The sequence below is a fragment of the Pelobates fuscus genome, chromosome 6, assembly GCF_036172605.1.
Source record: "Pelobates fuscus isolate aPelFus1 chromosome 6, aPelFus1.pri, whole genome shotgun sequence".
In the NCBI taxonomy this organism is placed as follows: Eukaryota; Metazoa; Chordata; class Amphibia; order Anura; family Pelobatidae; genus Pelobates; species Pelobates fuscus.
The window spans coordinates 180869930-180883922 of record NC_086322.1 but is presented as its reverse complement, the minus strand read 5'-3'; the positions used below and the strand labels follow the sequence as shown (position 1 = coordinate 180883922).

The following is a 13993-nucleotide window of genomic DNA, read 5'->3' as shown; positions in this document are numbered from 1 at the left end:
TCAGTTTATTCCTTTTGTTAGACTTAGTATCAGCTATTAAAAATTGCACCTCCTGTCTTTTATTTTATTTGTTAGTTTTTTTTGTTATATAATAAATACTTTTTAAAATTATTTCTAGGTATTATTTACTTAATCTCCACACTCAACCACTTGGAAGATGCAAGGATTTTCCTGTCTGTTTCTGCACGGGACAAAGGTGGTCTTACCTCTACTGTGAATGCCTCTGTGACAATAAATATCCTTAAGACTGCTGTAGCACCAGCAATATTTGAAAAGAATCGTTACACATTTTTTATTGCCGAAGATGCACCTAAAGGTAGTGCTGTTGGGACAGTAAAGGCCAGGGAGCCTGCAAGTAAGTATCACAAATTAAAATGTTCATCAGCAGAAATGTTCCAACCTAGTCTTGCCAATGCCAATGACCTCTTACTGTCCCCTTCTCATAATTGCACCCAAGAGTCAAACCTGCTTTATCTCCATATATTTTCTGCACTCTCCCTTCCCTTTACAGTGCTCTTCCCACCTCTATTCGTTTCTCCCAACTTCCAGTTTCTCTCCATTTCTAATCAGTTTGCCATTCTCTTCACAACTTTGCTCATTGCTTTCTCATACTCATTTTCCCTCTTTCCACAATCTTTTTTTATTTTTTTATTTGTTGTGCCATAGCAGAAGAAATACAATACTACATACCTGATGGTGGAAATACTAGAGGTGCCCTTTACCCTCCAATATATATGTACATTTAAAAAAAATGATATTCTCACCCCCCCTGGATGGAATATATTCCTCATTCACGTTGATCACCATGGACCATATGTTACTTTAATAAATTGAACACTATATTGGAAGAATGTGAGTGTAGTCTTCTTATTAGTATAAAATGCTACTTTTAAAACTGTGTTTTCAGCTGTGAAATAATCTTTTGTATAAACTGAGATGGTTCAAAAGGCCTTTGCGGTTTCCTGCTTCATATTAAAGCACAGAGTGTTGGTAAAAAGTGATGTGGACAGAAAGTTTCAAACAAATTTTGTGACTGCAATATAAATAGTTGTGAACCAAAAAACTAATTGTGAAAATTAGGCAAAAAGTGCAGATTTGGAACTTTGCAATTATAGACTACATTTTTTTTGTTTATGATCAATATTTCTTTTTTTTGGTGGCATTTGCATCCCATTTTACAGAATATTAAGTAAGTTAAATGGCTTATGACAGATGTATCATCGTATAACAGATGAAACTCCTAAGCCAGGCAGCCACTTTTTTATAATAAAAGAAAAAAGAATAGGGAATAAGGGCTGCGCCAGAGAGACTTAATATAAAATATTAATAATAAATAGTCCAAATAAAAAAGAGTCTTATCTAGAATGCTCTTATTGGAGACACAATAAAGCCGAATTGGCGAAACGCGTTTGTGGATATTTTATTGTGTATTTTATATATTGAAGATTATTTGGTCACTTTTTATTTGTGCCATTTATCTTTTGATACACTTTAGATTGTTTTTTACCTGATATTTTTATCATCCTGGACTCCAAGTAATCCTAGGTGGGGATAATACCACCAGCGCTATCTTCAAGGAGCAGTTGGTCTGCTCCTTCCTTGTGATTACCATTTTATATATTTTATTTCCAGTATTTTATCCAGTGAGCACTATTGGTTGTCTCTCTTTCATTTTGAGTGTTGAACATACCATTGACGGAGGAAGTTCACCCTATATCCCATAAGCGGGGATTGTACCGCTGTACGCCTTTTACACTAGAGCAAGTTGTAGCTCTTGCAAATGTGAGTTTTATACCAGCTTTTTATATTTTATTTATTCTATTATTGGACTTATTGCACTATTTGGTTCTCTATTTGTTTTATCTCTTGCATATGAGTGAATCTACACGGAGGAGAACAGCGAGGACATTTATTCCTGACCAAGCATCTAAAGACTCTGTGTCTCCAATAAGAGCATTCTAGATAAGACTCTTTTTTATTTGGACTATTTATTATTAATATTTTATATTAAGTCTCTCTGGCGCAGCCCTTATTCCCTATTCTTTTTCTTTTGTTATACTTTAAGGGTGTTTGAGGGATTCCCTTATAGGGTTGCTGCCCACTTGTTATTTAGCACTTACTCTTTTTTCCTGTTTTACTTTTTTATAATAGTAAGAAGACACGTTTTATCAGGCTAGATATTCATGAATGGATTGTTGTAAAGTAGCCATGCTAAAAACATGATATATCAGGCTAGGTATTCATGAGTAGATTACGGTGGCATGTACAAAAGCAAAACAGAGTGTTTCAGGCTAGATATACTTGAGAGTATTATAATCGCATAAACATCATGTTAGAGTTACTGGCTTGTCAAACCACTGGCTCCACCTCTTAGTGGATGGTTGCACTTTGTATGAGTCGGGCACTTTCCTCCCAAGATGGGTATGATGGTGGGTGCTTCGTGTTTGGACGTGTCTGTCATAGCTGGTGTATGTTAGTGCCAGGTGTGCGCCTTGGGTATGTATAGCACTCTGTGCTATATTAGGCAGTGTCATAGCGACTAACTTATAGATTGTGTGTAGGCAAGCTGCTTCTATTAATTACAAGCGTACAACATAAGGTGAGTTATAACATATGGACATACAAAATAATCAAATCAAAGATAACGGTGCTCGCTGTGAGTGAAACCATGTGTAAGAATGTAGATGCAGGTCTGCGTGCTATAAGCAGTAGGGTAGTCGAGCGTATGGGCTATACCGCCGGCTATCTGAGTGCTTAAGGGGGGAAAGTCCTGAATCAGCCTATGCCTCAGCTTGGTGGCAGACTTGGGGGGGTAGCGTGACTTCAAGAGGCAGAGTCTGAGTAAATCTTACCCACAGCCAGCAATGTATCTTACACAAGGCAAACAAGGCATTTGCCTTGGGCGGCACTTTACAGGGGACGTCAAAAAATACCGCCCCAAACGCCCAGGCGGATGCCTTGTTTGTCTTGTGTCCTAGGGGGCTCAAAAGCTGGCTGGCTGGCCACTTTTGAGCCAACTCAGGCAGATGGCAGCTTCTATCGCAGCAGGCGGCGAGGGAGCATGCTCACCTGAGCTCTTCCTGCTCAGCTCCCTCGCTCACCGCTTAATGAAGCCTGGAGCCGGAATATGACATCACTCCGGCTTCCGGCATCACTAAGCGGCGCGAGAGGGATCTGAGCTCCCTCGCTGCCTACTCTGTCTGTCCACCCCATGCCTGCCCATGCAGCAGCCCCACTGGACCGCAGAAAAGTAATCCACTCCAGCTCTCCCAGGGAAGCTGGGTGGATTTAAATTTAAAAATAAATAAATAATAAAATAATAATTTGTGAGTGTTGGGGGAAATGTGTGTATGTGTCTGTGAGTGAATGTGTGTGTGTCTGTCAGTGAGTGTCTGTCAGTGAGTGTGTATGTGTCAATGGGCGTGTCTGTGTCTGTCAGTGAGTGTGTACATCTATCAGTAAATGTGTGCGCCCGTCAGTGTGTGCATCTGTCAGTGAGTGTGAGTCTGTCAGTGAGTGTCTGATTAATAGTGTGTGTCTGTCAGAGTGTGTCAAATCAGTGATTCTGTGTGTATGTCATTTTTTGTCAGTGTATATGAGAGTGTGTGTCTATCAGTGAGTGTGTGTGTGTCTGTCTGTCAGTGAAAGTGTGTGTTGGTTAAACAGTATGTGTGCCAATGACTGTATCTTTTAGTGAGTGTATGTCATTGAATGCATCAGTAAGAAAGTGTCTGTCAGTGAAAGTTCGGCCTTAACAGGAAGGGGTGGGAAAAATGTAAATATGGAGGGGGTGCCCGAGCACTTTCCTGCCTAGGGCAGAACAAATTCAAAATACACCACTGCCCACAGACCCAGGCCATCGTGAAAGCCTGCATCTATGGACCACGAACTTGGTTGCTCAGATGAGAGGCCGAGTTCTTCCCTTGTAGGGGACGGCATTGGATCCTGATGGACATTCGCCCCCTGCGGCGTTGGATCCTCCGCGTCGGTGACCGATGCACTGAGAGTATATCCCTGTTGGTCTTCAGCCTGGGTACGCACATCGTGGTAGTCTGCAACACTGATGTGGAAGCAGCACTCAAGGGGGGGGGGCGCTCTTCTCCTGCCTCTCTTCCCTCCACTTACCCTCTGCAGTCGGAGCCTTTGGTGTCCCGAGTTGGGCAGATAACTTGGCCCAGAAGCTGTTGAACGTCTTAGCCAAGTGCTGGAATATGAGCTCACTTGCGCTCTGCGTTGTCTCGGCAGGATGCTGTGCACAAGGCTGTTGATTGTCAGCCATCTTGAGGTAAACTGCACGGCCTGTAATTTGCGGCAATGCGGGTGCTTGAGTGCAGCTGTAGTCATAGGCGGTCGCCTTGTGGGGACCAGGATAACCCCGACCGGTCCAGGGGAGGGTGAGGGAAGCAATACGCGCAGGTCGCAGAACTAGGAGAGTGTCCGTCTCACCCCAGCTCAAGCTCAGGTAGGCCTCAGGCCTCGATTGGATTACTGCGATACCGTATGGGGTCATGTAAGGTATCCCTGTGTACACCGTCGGCAGCTTGGTAAGTAGGTCACCAATGTGGGTCGGTGTCAGCATGTGGCTCGCAGCTAGCCCCGGTTTTCGGACACAGATGCTGGAGCTCAGATAGAGCACGTCTGATACGGTCAGCAGGCAAGCTCCGCCCCCAAAACCTTTTATCTTTTTAGACACTCATACACAGAGAATATACAAAGAATATAAAGAGAATATAAAAGATCTTGTTTTTCTCAACATTAAAAACAATCAGTGTTTTTCAACCTAAGATATTCATCAATCAAAAACTTGAATAAAATATATATTCCTGAAAAAAGATAATTTCCTCACACAGCAAAGTGCATAAAGGATAAATGGTTTTCATAGCATGGAAGCAATATATCAGATTAATGCCCTGCAAAAACAACATTTGAATAATTAAATCTAGATATACGGCATGTCTGTGGGAAGGTTTCTCCAATAATTCCATGTGCTGAGAGATTCAATGATAATAAGAAAAGATGGAATAGCAAATACAAAAAGACAGATGTGCATTAAAAGTTTACTATTTTGAAACTAGAAGACAACATAGAGAAATGATGGCAAGTACTTGCTGTTCTGACTTATTAACACTGTAAGTACCATACAGGCATTTATACAATAGCCCATACTGCTGTGGTCATCAGGAAAATACACCTTCTTAGTCTTCTGGTAGAGAAGAACCCCTACATGATATTTAGATTGGTTCCACTCTGAAACAACCTACCAAACAAAGTATTCTAAGGTAGGTTGGAGGGGATAACCAATGAGGTCCCAGCATGCACAGTGCATCCTGTGGCAACGTCCACTCCAAAGCCATACTGGAATCAAATATTTTATAATATATCTATTGCACAATGTACAGATAATAATATTTGCAAATTCCATAGGACTATGTCAATTTATGTACAGAGTCTATTTAGAGAACAATGTAAGGTACAATCTTTGTCCCTGTTTGCAAGTCTATGCATTGAAAATATAAAACTATTGCTGGAAAACATAAATAAATAGATACAATGTATGTCATGGCTTCCTGATTTGAGTAGGTAATAGAGTTGTGTAAACATAAAAATGAAGACCAAGTTCATTATGTAGCATTATTATTTTTTTTTTTAACAGACTTGTTGCCATAGCATTGTGTGACCTCTTAAATAGGTACACTTAGAACCAAAACATCTTTAGTATAATAAAGCAGTTTTGATGTATAGATCATGCCATTGCAGTCACTCTTCTCAGTTATCTGTCATTTAGAAGTTAAATCACCTTGCATATGCATCTGTAGCCTGACTGTGACTCACACAGCCTCCATGAATAAAGGTTTATTTTTTACAGCACAGTATGTTACTTTAGAAGATTTCATCTAACTGAACTTTACTCACACACAGGAGTCCTGTTGTAGGCTCTAACAGTAAATCAACAGAGCAGGAATTTATATCACTGTCTTGTAAATTGTAAAAACACTGTGCAATAAGGGAAGTTTGTAGTGTGTAGAAATTCTGTATGTATTACAACTGGGGAGAGGTGGCTATTGTATAAACAAAGTGATTTAACTTCTAAACGGCAGAGGATTGAACAGTTTGACTGCAGGGGCATGATCTATATAGCAAAGGCACTTCATAAGTAATGTAGTAGTAAATATTTTTTAAAATGGCTGGCCCTTTTTTACCATTTTCAATCCCCAAGGCAATGTTTGGTTTCCTCTCCAATAGAGACCTATCCCATTTCCTATCATATCAGACTTTTGCCCATGTCTCTGAAAGCTGCTAATGTAGAAATATACCCCAATAATATGTTTTCCCACTTTGCGTCTTTTTATTCCTCTTTTTAAGCCACAGCTTACATTCCCCCAGGCCATAGCAATACTTCTTTATTAACTTTTGAACTTAGGAACTCAAGATTATTGACATCGGAATTGGAATTTTATCCAAAATAGTTGAGCTGGTAAAACAGCTTAGTTGGAGAATTGTTCTGTGCTCTATTTTAGCCTAAAATGTTTACACTTCTAGCCATTTCTCAATAATTCACAATTTAATGGATAATCCAGTACATATTGCATCAAACATAAGATTTTGTGGTCCTTAGAATCTTTCTATGTTTTGTACAAAGTCTGGTAATGGAGGGTCCAATGTACAATATGCCTGTGAAAGAGATCTTGAGATCTCTGTTTCTAACATTTTATCTAATTAACTGGATTTTTAAAATACAAGTGATATATGTCGAATATGAACAGCTTTAAAAGATTTTATAGACCATTTCTATACCAAATATATTGGTTTACATACACCAGGTGTGCCCAAAAGGTAGATCCTCAAATGTTGTAGAACTACAACTCCCATGATGCTTATATTATTATTATTGCCATTTATGTAGTGGCAACATATTCCGTACTGCTTTACAATATTATTAGAGGGGGGATTTAACTATAAATAGGACAAGAAAACTTACAGGAATGATAAGTTTAAGAGGACCCTGCTCAAACGAGCTTACATTCTATAGGAGGTGGGGTGTAAAACACAATAGGACAGGAATTCGCAATCAAATAAGGTGGGAGTGAAGCCGAGCTGGAGGAGAGAGTAGAGTGCTGCCCTTTAGGAGAGAGCAAGAGACAAGTATGTAATCATGGAAGCTGATATACACGGATCAGCTCCACAACATTAAAACCACCTGCCTAATATCGTGTAGGCCTCCTTTGTGCTGCCAAAACAGCTTCAAGGGATGTAGTCTACAAGTGTTTGTGGTATCTGGCACCAAGACATTAGCAGCAGATTGTTTAAGTCCTACAATTTATAAGATGGGTTGTCCATGGATCAGTTTTGTTGTTCCAGCATATTCCATACATGCTCAATCAGACTCTGACCGGTCTGTGGCTGCGCAGTCCCATACACAGCAAACTGCACTGTATGTTCTGACACTTTTTTTTATCATGGCCAGCGTTCTATACGTTTTTCAGTAATTTGAGCTGCAGTATCTCTTCTGTGTGATGGGACCACACGGGCTAGCCTTTACTCTCCATCTGCATCACTGAGCCTCGGGCAGCCGTGCCTCACCAGTTGTCTTTCCTTGCACCACTTTTTGTAGGTACTAACTACTGCATTCCAGGATCACTCCACAAGACTTGCTGTTTTGGAGATGCTCTGACCCAGTCGTCTAGCCTTCACTATTTGGCCCTTGTCATATCTCTTCGCTTGCCCAAGAACCGACTGCTCACATGCTGCCTAATATATCCAACCCCTTGACAGGTGCCATTTTAACAACATAATCAATGTTATTCACTTCACTTGTCAGTGGTTTTAATGTTGTGTCTTATCAGTGTTTACATACACACACACCGACACCACCCCTGTCACGTACAAGTACATTTTATAGATTTTTTTAATGTCACTTGTAAGTTGTTCCTATTCTGTACATTTGCATAGACTGACAGAGCTGAAATCTGCAATTCTGAATTTGACAGTATCATCTGGTCTGCACAGTTCTAATTCCTACGGCCCTGACTGAGAACGTTATATATGTGTGGCACAGGGAAAATATTTTTTCTTGCTTGCTAGAAAAAGATTGGTGGCACACGCACAATGAAGCAAAATATCTAAAATGTTACTTTTATAAAAATGTAACAGGAAAATTAGTTTTTTTTTTAAAATTGCATTGCACTTTCACACAGAACACATGGTCATATTCACTTACATATTTTTCCCTTGTTTTAAAATATATTTTTATAATACCCAATTTAAATAAAATGTTTGTTTTATTATTTATTTATAACCTAGGGTTTATTCCCTCCAAAAATTTTGGTTTTCTTTTAAAGTGATAGCTTATACTTTATTGTGTTACAATATTTAATGTTTCTCTGCTGATAAACTTATTGAAACTAAATGGCTCTGTTTTAATACATTTTAGATTACGTGGAACCAGTTTCATACAAGATATTATCTGGCAATCTGAATGAGCTGTTTAGCATTACCTCTCAGTTTGGTATCATCAAAACCAAACAGGAGCTAGACCATGAAACTCAACCCCTGGTTGTTCTTATTGTCCAGTCTCAAATGGGAAATGCCTCGGTCTTCAGCAACACTCAAGTCAACATCAGCATAACTGATGTAAATGATAACGCACCACATTTCCCTGTGGAGAATGAAAGAATTATCATATACCAACATAGCCAACCAGGCACTGCTTTATACGTTGCTCAGGCAAAAGACCCTGACAGTGAACTTAATGGATTAATTTCGTACAGCATTGCAAGTGAAAAGCAAGACATGTTTAGCATTGACCCAAGCCTTGGGATTCTGTATCTCAACTCCACTTTAATGATGATCTGTGAACACATTCTTCTAATACAGGCTGAGGATAGCGGTCACCCTACTCTAAGGTCTCATCTTACCTTAACAATTAGCGTGGAACAACTGGAGGAGGTTAAAGTGTTAACCTTCGGGAACATGGTGCATCACATAGAGGTCAATGAAGGATCCCCAGTGAATTCCAGAATCATTCAAGTCAAAGCCTATATCCAAGGATTCCAAAGTCTTTCCTCTAAAATAGTTTACACACTAAACCCCGTTATTAATTCAGTTACATTTGGAATGCATAGGAGTACCGGGTGGATATTCCTTCGCAGGTCGCTGGATTACGAAACTACTAAAACATACAATCTTAAAGTGTTTGCAAAGTGTTTTGAACATGGTGAAGAGCTAACTGCAACTACTTCTGTGATTATCAACGTATTGGATGAAAATGACAATTCACCTACGTTTCACCAAGATTTTCATTTCTTTACTGTTGAGGAAAATCCTGTTCCACAAGGCGTGATTGGCACAATCAGTGCATTTGACATGGACTCAGGAAAAAATGGACAATTGTCATATTTTCTTTTATCTGAAGGATCTAATTTCTTGATTAGTTCCACAACAGGTAATGTAAAACATCATATTAACATTTTCCTACATTACAATCAGTCATTCATGAAGTATTATATAAACATGCAAAAATAGCAATATTATATCACAAATACTTTTAAAATACACTCTGAATTTCAGAGTCTAGAGCAGGGAGCAAGTTCAGGGCTAAGAAGGAGAGCTGGGGAGGGCCAACAATTACATAAATAGAGAAAGGGGGGAAATTGGGAGAGTTTAGATGGACACAAGTGGCGGAATAGTAATGAAAACAATGAAAGAAGGGTCAGCGCTAATATAAAATAGAATATAGGCAGCGGCCCAGCAAAGGGTGACCCTCTGAAGAAAAAACATGTGACACAGAAAATAACAGAGAAAGGGCTGCGCCAAGAGGTAGATAGTAATAATAAAAAAAATTATATTCACATTACTTTTAGGACAATACAATATGTGTGGTCTCACTGAACCAGTGGGACTAAAGTTCTAATAAAATCACCAAAAAATAAGATAAACAAAAAATAAAATAAGATTCAAAGATTGGGTCTCAGATGTCAATTTCTTTATACGGTGCTTATTTTGGGTGTAGTGTCCTCAATTTATTTAGTGGTCCAACATCCTTGCTCGTATGTAAAACAAGAATCAGAAAAAACAATGGTGCAGTATGTACAGGCAAGTGAAGATAAAATAAACGGATTTATGTAGTCAACTCACATTTTAAAGAGTTATATCCAGCTCTGGTGTGAAGTGCGTACAGCGGTATAATCCCCACTTTGAAGGATATGCGATGGGAGTCCTCCAGAGGGGTGGTGTCCAACACTCAGAAGAGGGATATATAAAATACAACTAATAGTGCTCTCAGTAGAATAAAATATGCAATGAACATAAATAAAAATGTACTCACAAGTGGAGTGCAGGCAAACTGCACTATGGTATCAGCGTTGGTGGTATGATCCCCACCTCAGGATATACTTGGAGTCACATGAAGGTAAAAGCAGGTAAGAGTAAGCCAGGCAAAAAAAACTTTTTTTTTTTAAATTTGAAAATGTGTAATTAAAAAGATTGGCACAACCTTGTAACCAAAAAGCTTTTTATTAAGAAAATTACACAATTAAAATAACCATAACGCGTTTCGCCACCAGGGCTTTTTCAAATAGGATAGGATTTAAGACCTGGCTATTCTGAGTTTATAGAGGAATCTAATTACCTAAAATTGGTGCCCCCCATCAAAACCCCCCCTCCCCCAAAAAAAAAAAACTCATAGATCAGCAGCCAATAGAATAAGAGAATATAAACACAGGATGAAAACATGAATTATTATTAATTTTATCATTACTATCTACCTCTTGGCGCAGCCCTTTCTCTGTTATTTTCTGTGTCACAAGTGGGGGAATGGATGAATAGGGAGACAGGTACGAGTGGGGGGTGAATGAAAAGAATGCATGTTCATTTTTGTAGAATAGTAATAATTATATTGTGACCCTTCCTATCAAAATTGCCAGAAAATGATATCTAAGTGCTCAGACTGGTGAATAAAAATATAATGAAAAACTAGATTAATCAAAACAATTTCAGTCGGACAAATACAAACGTGTCTAGAGAAGCATAAGAAAGGCATCACAGCATAATTCTTTGCAACGCATTGTAGAAGCTGAATAGCCGTGGGTACCATATATTCAGCTGAGAGAAGTAAAGGCTGATGTGAAAGCCACCTGGCTGTTTGCAGTGCAATTACAGGGGATGTAGTAGCCAGGTATGCCAGAGTGATCTTGGGTCGGATAATGGATGATTCCAATCCAAGATCACTAAAAATCAAATATATAGAAGAGAAAACTCACCCAAACATGCATAATTTATGCTGCTTGACCAGCTAATACAACATACAAAATATAGCACATTCAGTTCCAAACAAACTTTAAATCTCATAAAAATTTTAAACAACTGACTTAGTAAACAAAAATAATGGACAATTCAATTACCGTACATTGCATCAGCATATCACTGCAGCTCTGATTTCAATTTTTGTGAGACTAGAATCTGTGATACGTTTTGTAATTGTCGTTTCAACACAACGTTCCGTAATTGTACAGATAAAATTGACACGCGCGTATATTGAGTAATGTGCATTGATTTGAGACCGTGGCATGTCAATTACTCTGCTCCACTTCATTATTGCCAATCTGTTTATGCTCACAGATTTAACAGATATCAGGCTGTAACCAGCAAGTTTTCATTTAATATACTGTGCAGTTAAATGACCTGCATGATCTATGATAACCGTAAGCCTATTAATATGAGCAGTTTATCACTGCAAATATGTAGCATATGGAAAGGAAGCATATCACAGCTTGGCTAATTGTAATAAACTATCCATATCACCATTCAGTGACAGTAACATCTAAATAATATAGCTTTTTTGAAAACCTTTGTTTAACAATCCCAGAAAAGGTGTTTTAATATTTACAGTGGATGCACTGAGATTTAAAAAATGTTTTTTAATTGGCTGTGTTTTTTTTTTTTTATTATGGTTATACACTGTATTCTAATTTCTTTTTTTTTTGTTTTGCATGTACAGGTGAAATTATAAATTGTGCTGCACTAGATCGTGAGCAAAAAAGCTATCATCAGCTTACTGTGCTTGTGACTGACCATGGTAGTCCACGCCGTAACGCCACGACCATTGTCTACATCAGAGTCACTGATCTTAATGATAACAAGCCATATTTTCCACAAGTGACTTCAGGAAAACAGCTCAGAATCAAGGTCTGCTCTCAATTAGGCCATCTGCGAACTATGAATATAATTTTTTATCTTCCTGTTTGACACATTACTGCCATCTAGTGACAAACTGTATTTATTCAATATTTAAAAAAAAAAAAAAAAAAACTAAATACCAGACAGGCTTCATTAACAACTAAATATGATGCAGGCTTTATTAACTAAACAATTAAGATAAGCTAAAAAACATTTTGAATTAAATATATATTTTTAGCTCTACTTGTTTGAGTTATATTTTGTCAGTCATCGTTATAGTTTGGTAGGTAAATCATGAAATGTTGTAGAAGTCTTTTATGAAAAATATTTTGACTTGACATTATAATAAAAATGCTCAACCTCACGTCACCACAAATTGGGTAGTCTCAGCAACTTTATGTTTTACTACCATGTTTTATAGATGTAAATATTGGTGGAGAAGCCATGCCTACTACAACTCACAGTGAAGGGGCACACTAGCCAGCAAATCAAAAATTGCAGACAAGGGTGCAACCCTCAAAAAATTACTCCCTCAATTACCAAACACTCTTATTATAATTATAATTGAGGGTTTACACCAGTTCAATATAAACAATAAATTGCAAGTCACAATATATATATATATATAGATATATATATATAGACTATTGGTTGCTTTGATTGATATAAAATATTTGTAAAGCCTTGTCACTTTATATATATATATATATATATATATATATATATATATATATATATATAAAGTGACAAGGCTTTATATATATATATATAAAGTGACAAGGCTTTACAAATATTTTATATCAATCAAAGCAACCAATAGTCTACCAACAGGTAAAAGCTGAACATATTAGATGTGCAACAAGGGAAACTTCAATCGTGCGGTTGGCCAGTTGGTGGGGCTGTTCTGAGAAATGATTTGCAACTAACTAATAAAAATGTATGTAACTAAAATGCAATTTAGAACAAAAACAGACTGGTTTCCAAACACATTTTTGTAATTTAAAGACACATTACTGTGAGTGTTATTGCTATTGCATTATTTGAAATTAATAGAGCACCATTCAAATGGTAAAGGATGACATATGATTCACTCTAAATAAAAATACTATAAATGAAAGAAATCTCACTGTTTTCCGGGAATGTGATCTGTATGGTGGAGTATGTAAATGATAGCATGTTACTGATCACCAGAGAGATCGAGGCATTTAACTGATTGGTGTTTTATGAAATTATGTGTCTCATTTAAAGGTTTTTGAGACTGAATCAGAACAAGTAGTGGCTAATATGTTTGCAAAGGATCCTGATGATGGCAGAAATGGGACAGTTGTACATGCATTAACTTCAGGTGAGGAACAACAATACAGTAAAAAAGTTAATTGTCTCCTCGACATGCATAAAACACGTTTGCTATTGTTTTTGTTTCATTTCTTGCTCAAGTCAGGATTTGTTTACTCTTGATTGACTTAAACCAAAAAGTGCAAGTCTCACACCATGACCTATGATGTACCTGCAGTTTAAATTAGAAATTGCCTATTAATGCCATGTCTTTATTTGCTTATTTACCTATCTATGCACTACAAAAATACTAAATTATAAAAAAATTAACTATTAATGCCATGTCTTTATTTGCTTATTTACCTATCAATGCACTACAAAAATAATAAATTGTAAAAAAATAACTATTAATGCCATGTCTTTATTTGGTTATTTACCTATCAATGCACTACAAAAATAATAAATTATAAAAAAAGAAAAACAAAGTTAATTGTACTCTTTTGTAAATATAACATTGCACTGGAAGAACTGGCATTCCACTGAG

The 13993-nt window shown here is 37.6% G+C and overlaps 1 protein-coding gene across 1 annotated transcript in view; it reads left to right on the top strand.

Annotated features, from left to right (window-relative positions):
• Nucleotides 1-13993, top strand: part of DCHS2 (dachsous cadherin-related 2) — a 352630-nt gene that overhangs the window by 272611 nt on the left and 66026 nt on the right. Inside the window, exons 4-7 of the mRNA XM_063458543.1 lie at nucleotides 119-355; nucleotides 8432-9442; nucleotides 11996-12183; nucleotides 13423-13519. Coding sequence (XP_063314613.1) covers nucleotides 119-355; nucleotides 8432-9442; nucleotides 11996-12183; nucleotides 13423-13519 — 1533 coding nt within the window. The remainder of the gene's footprint in view (nucleotides 1-118; nucleotides 356-8431; nucleotides 9443-11995; nucleotides 12184-13422; nucleotides 13520-13993) is intronic.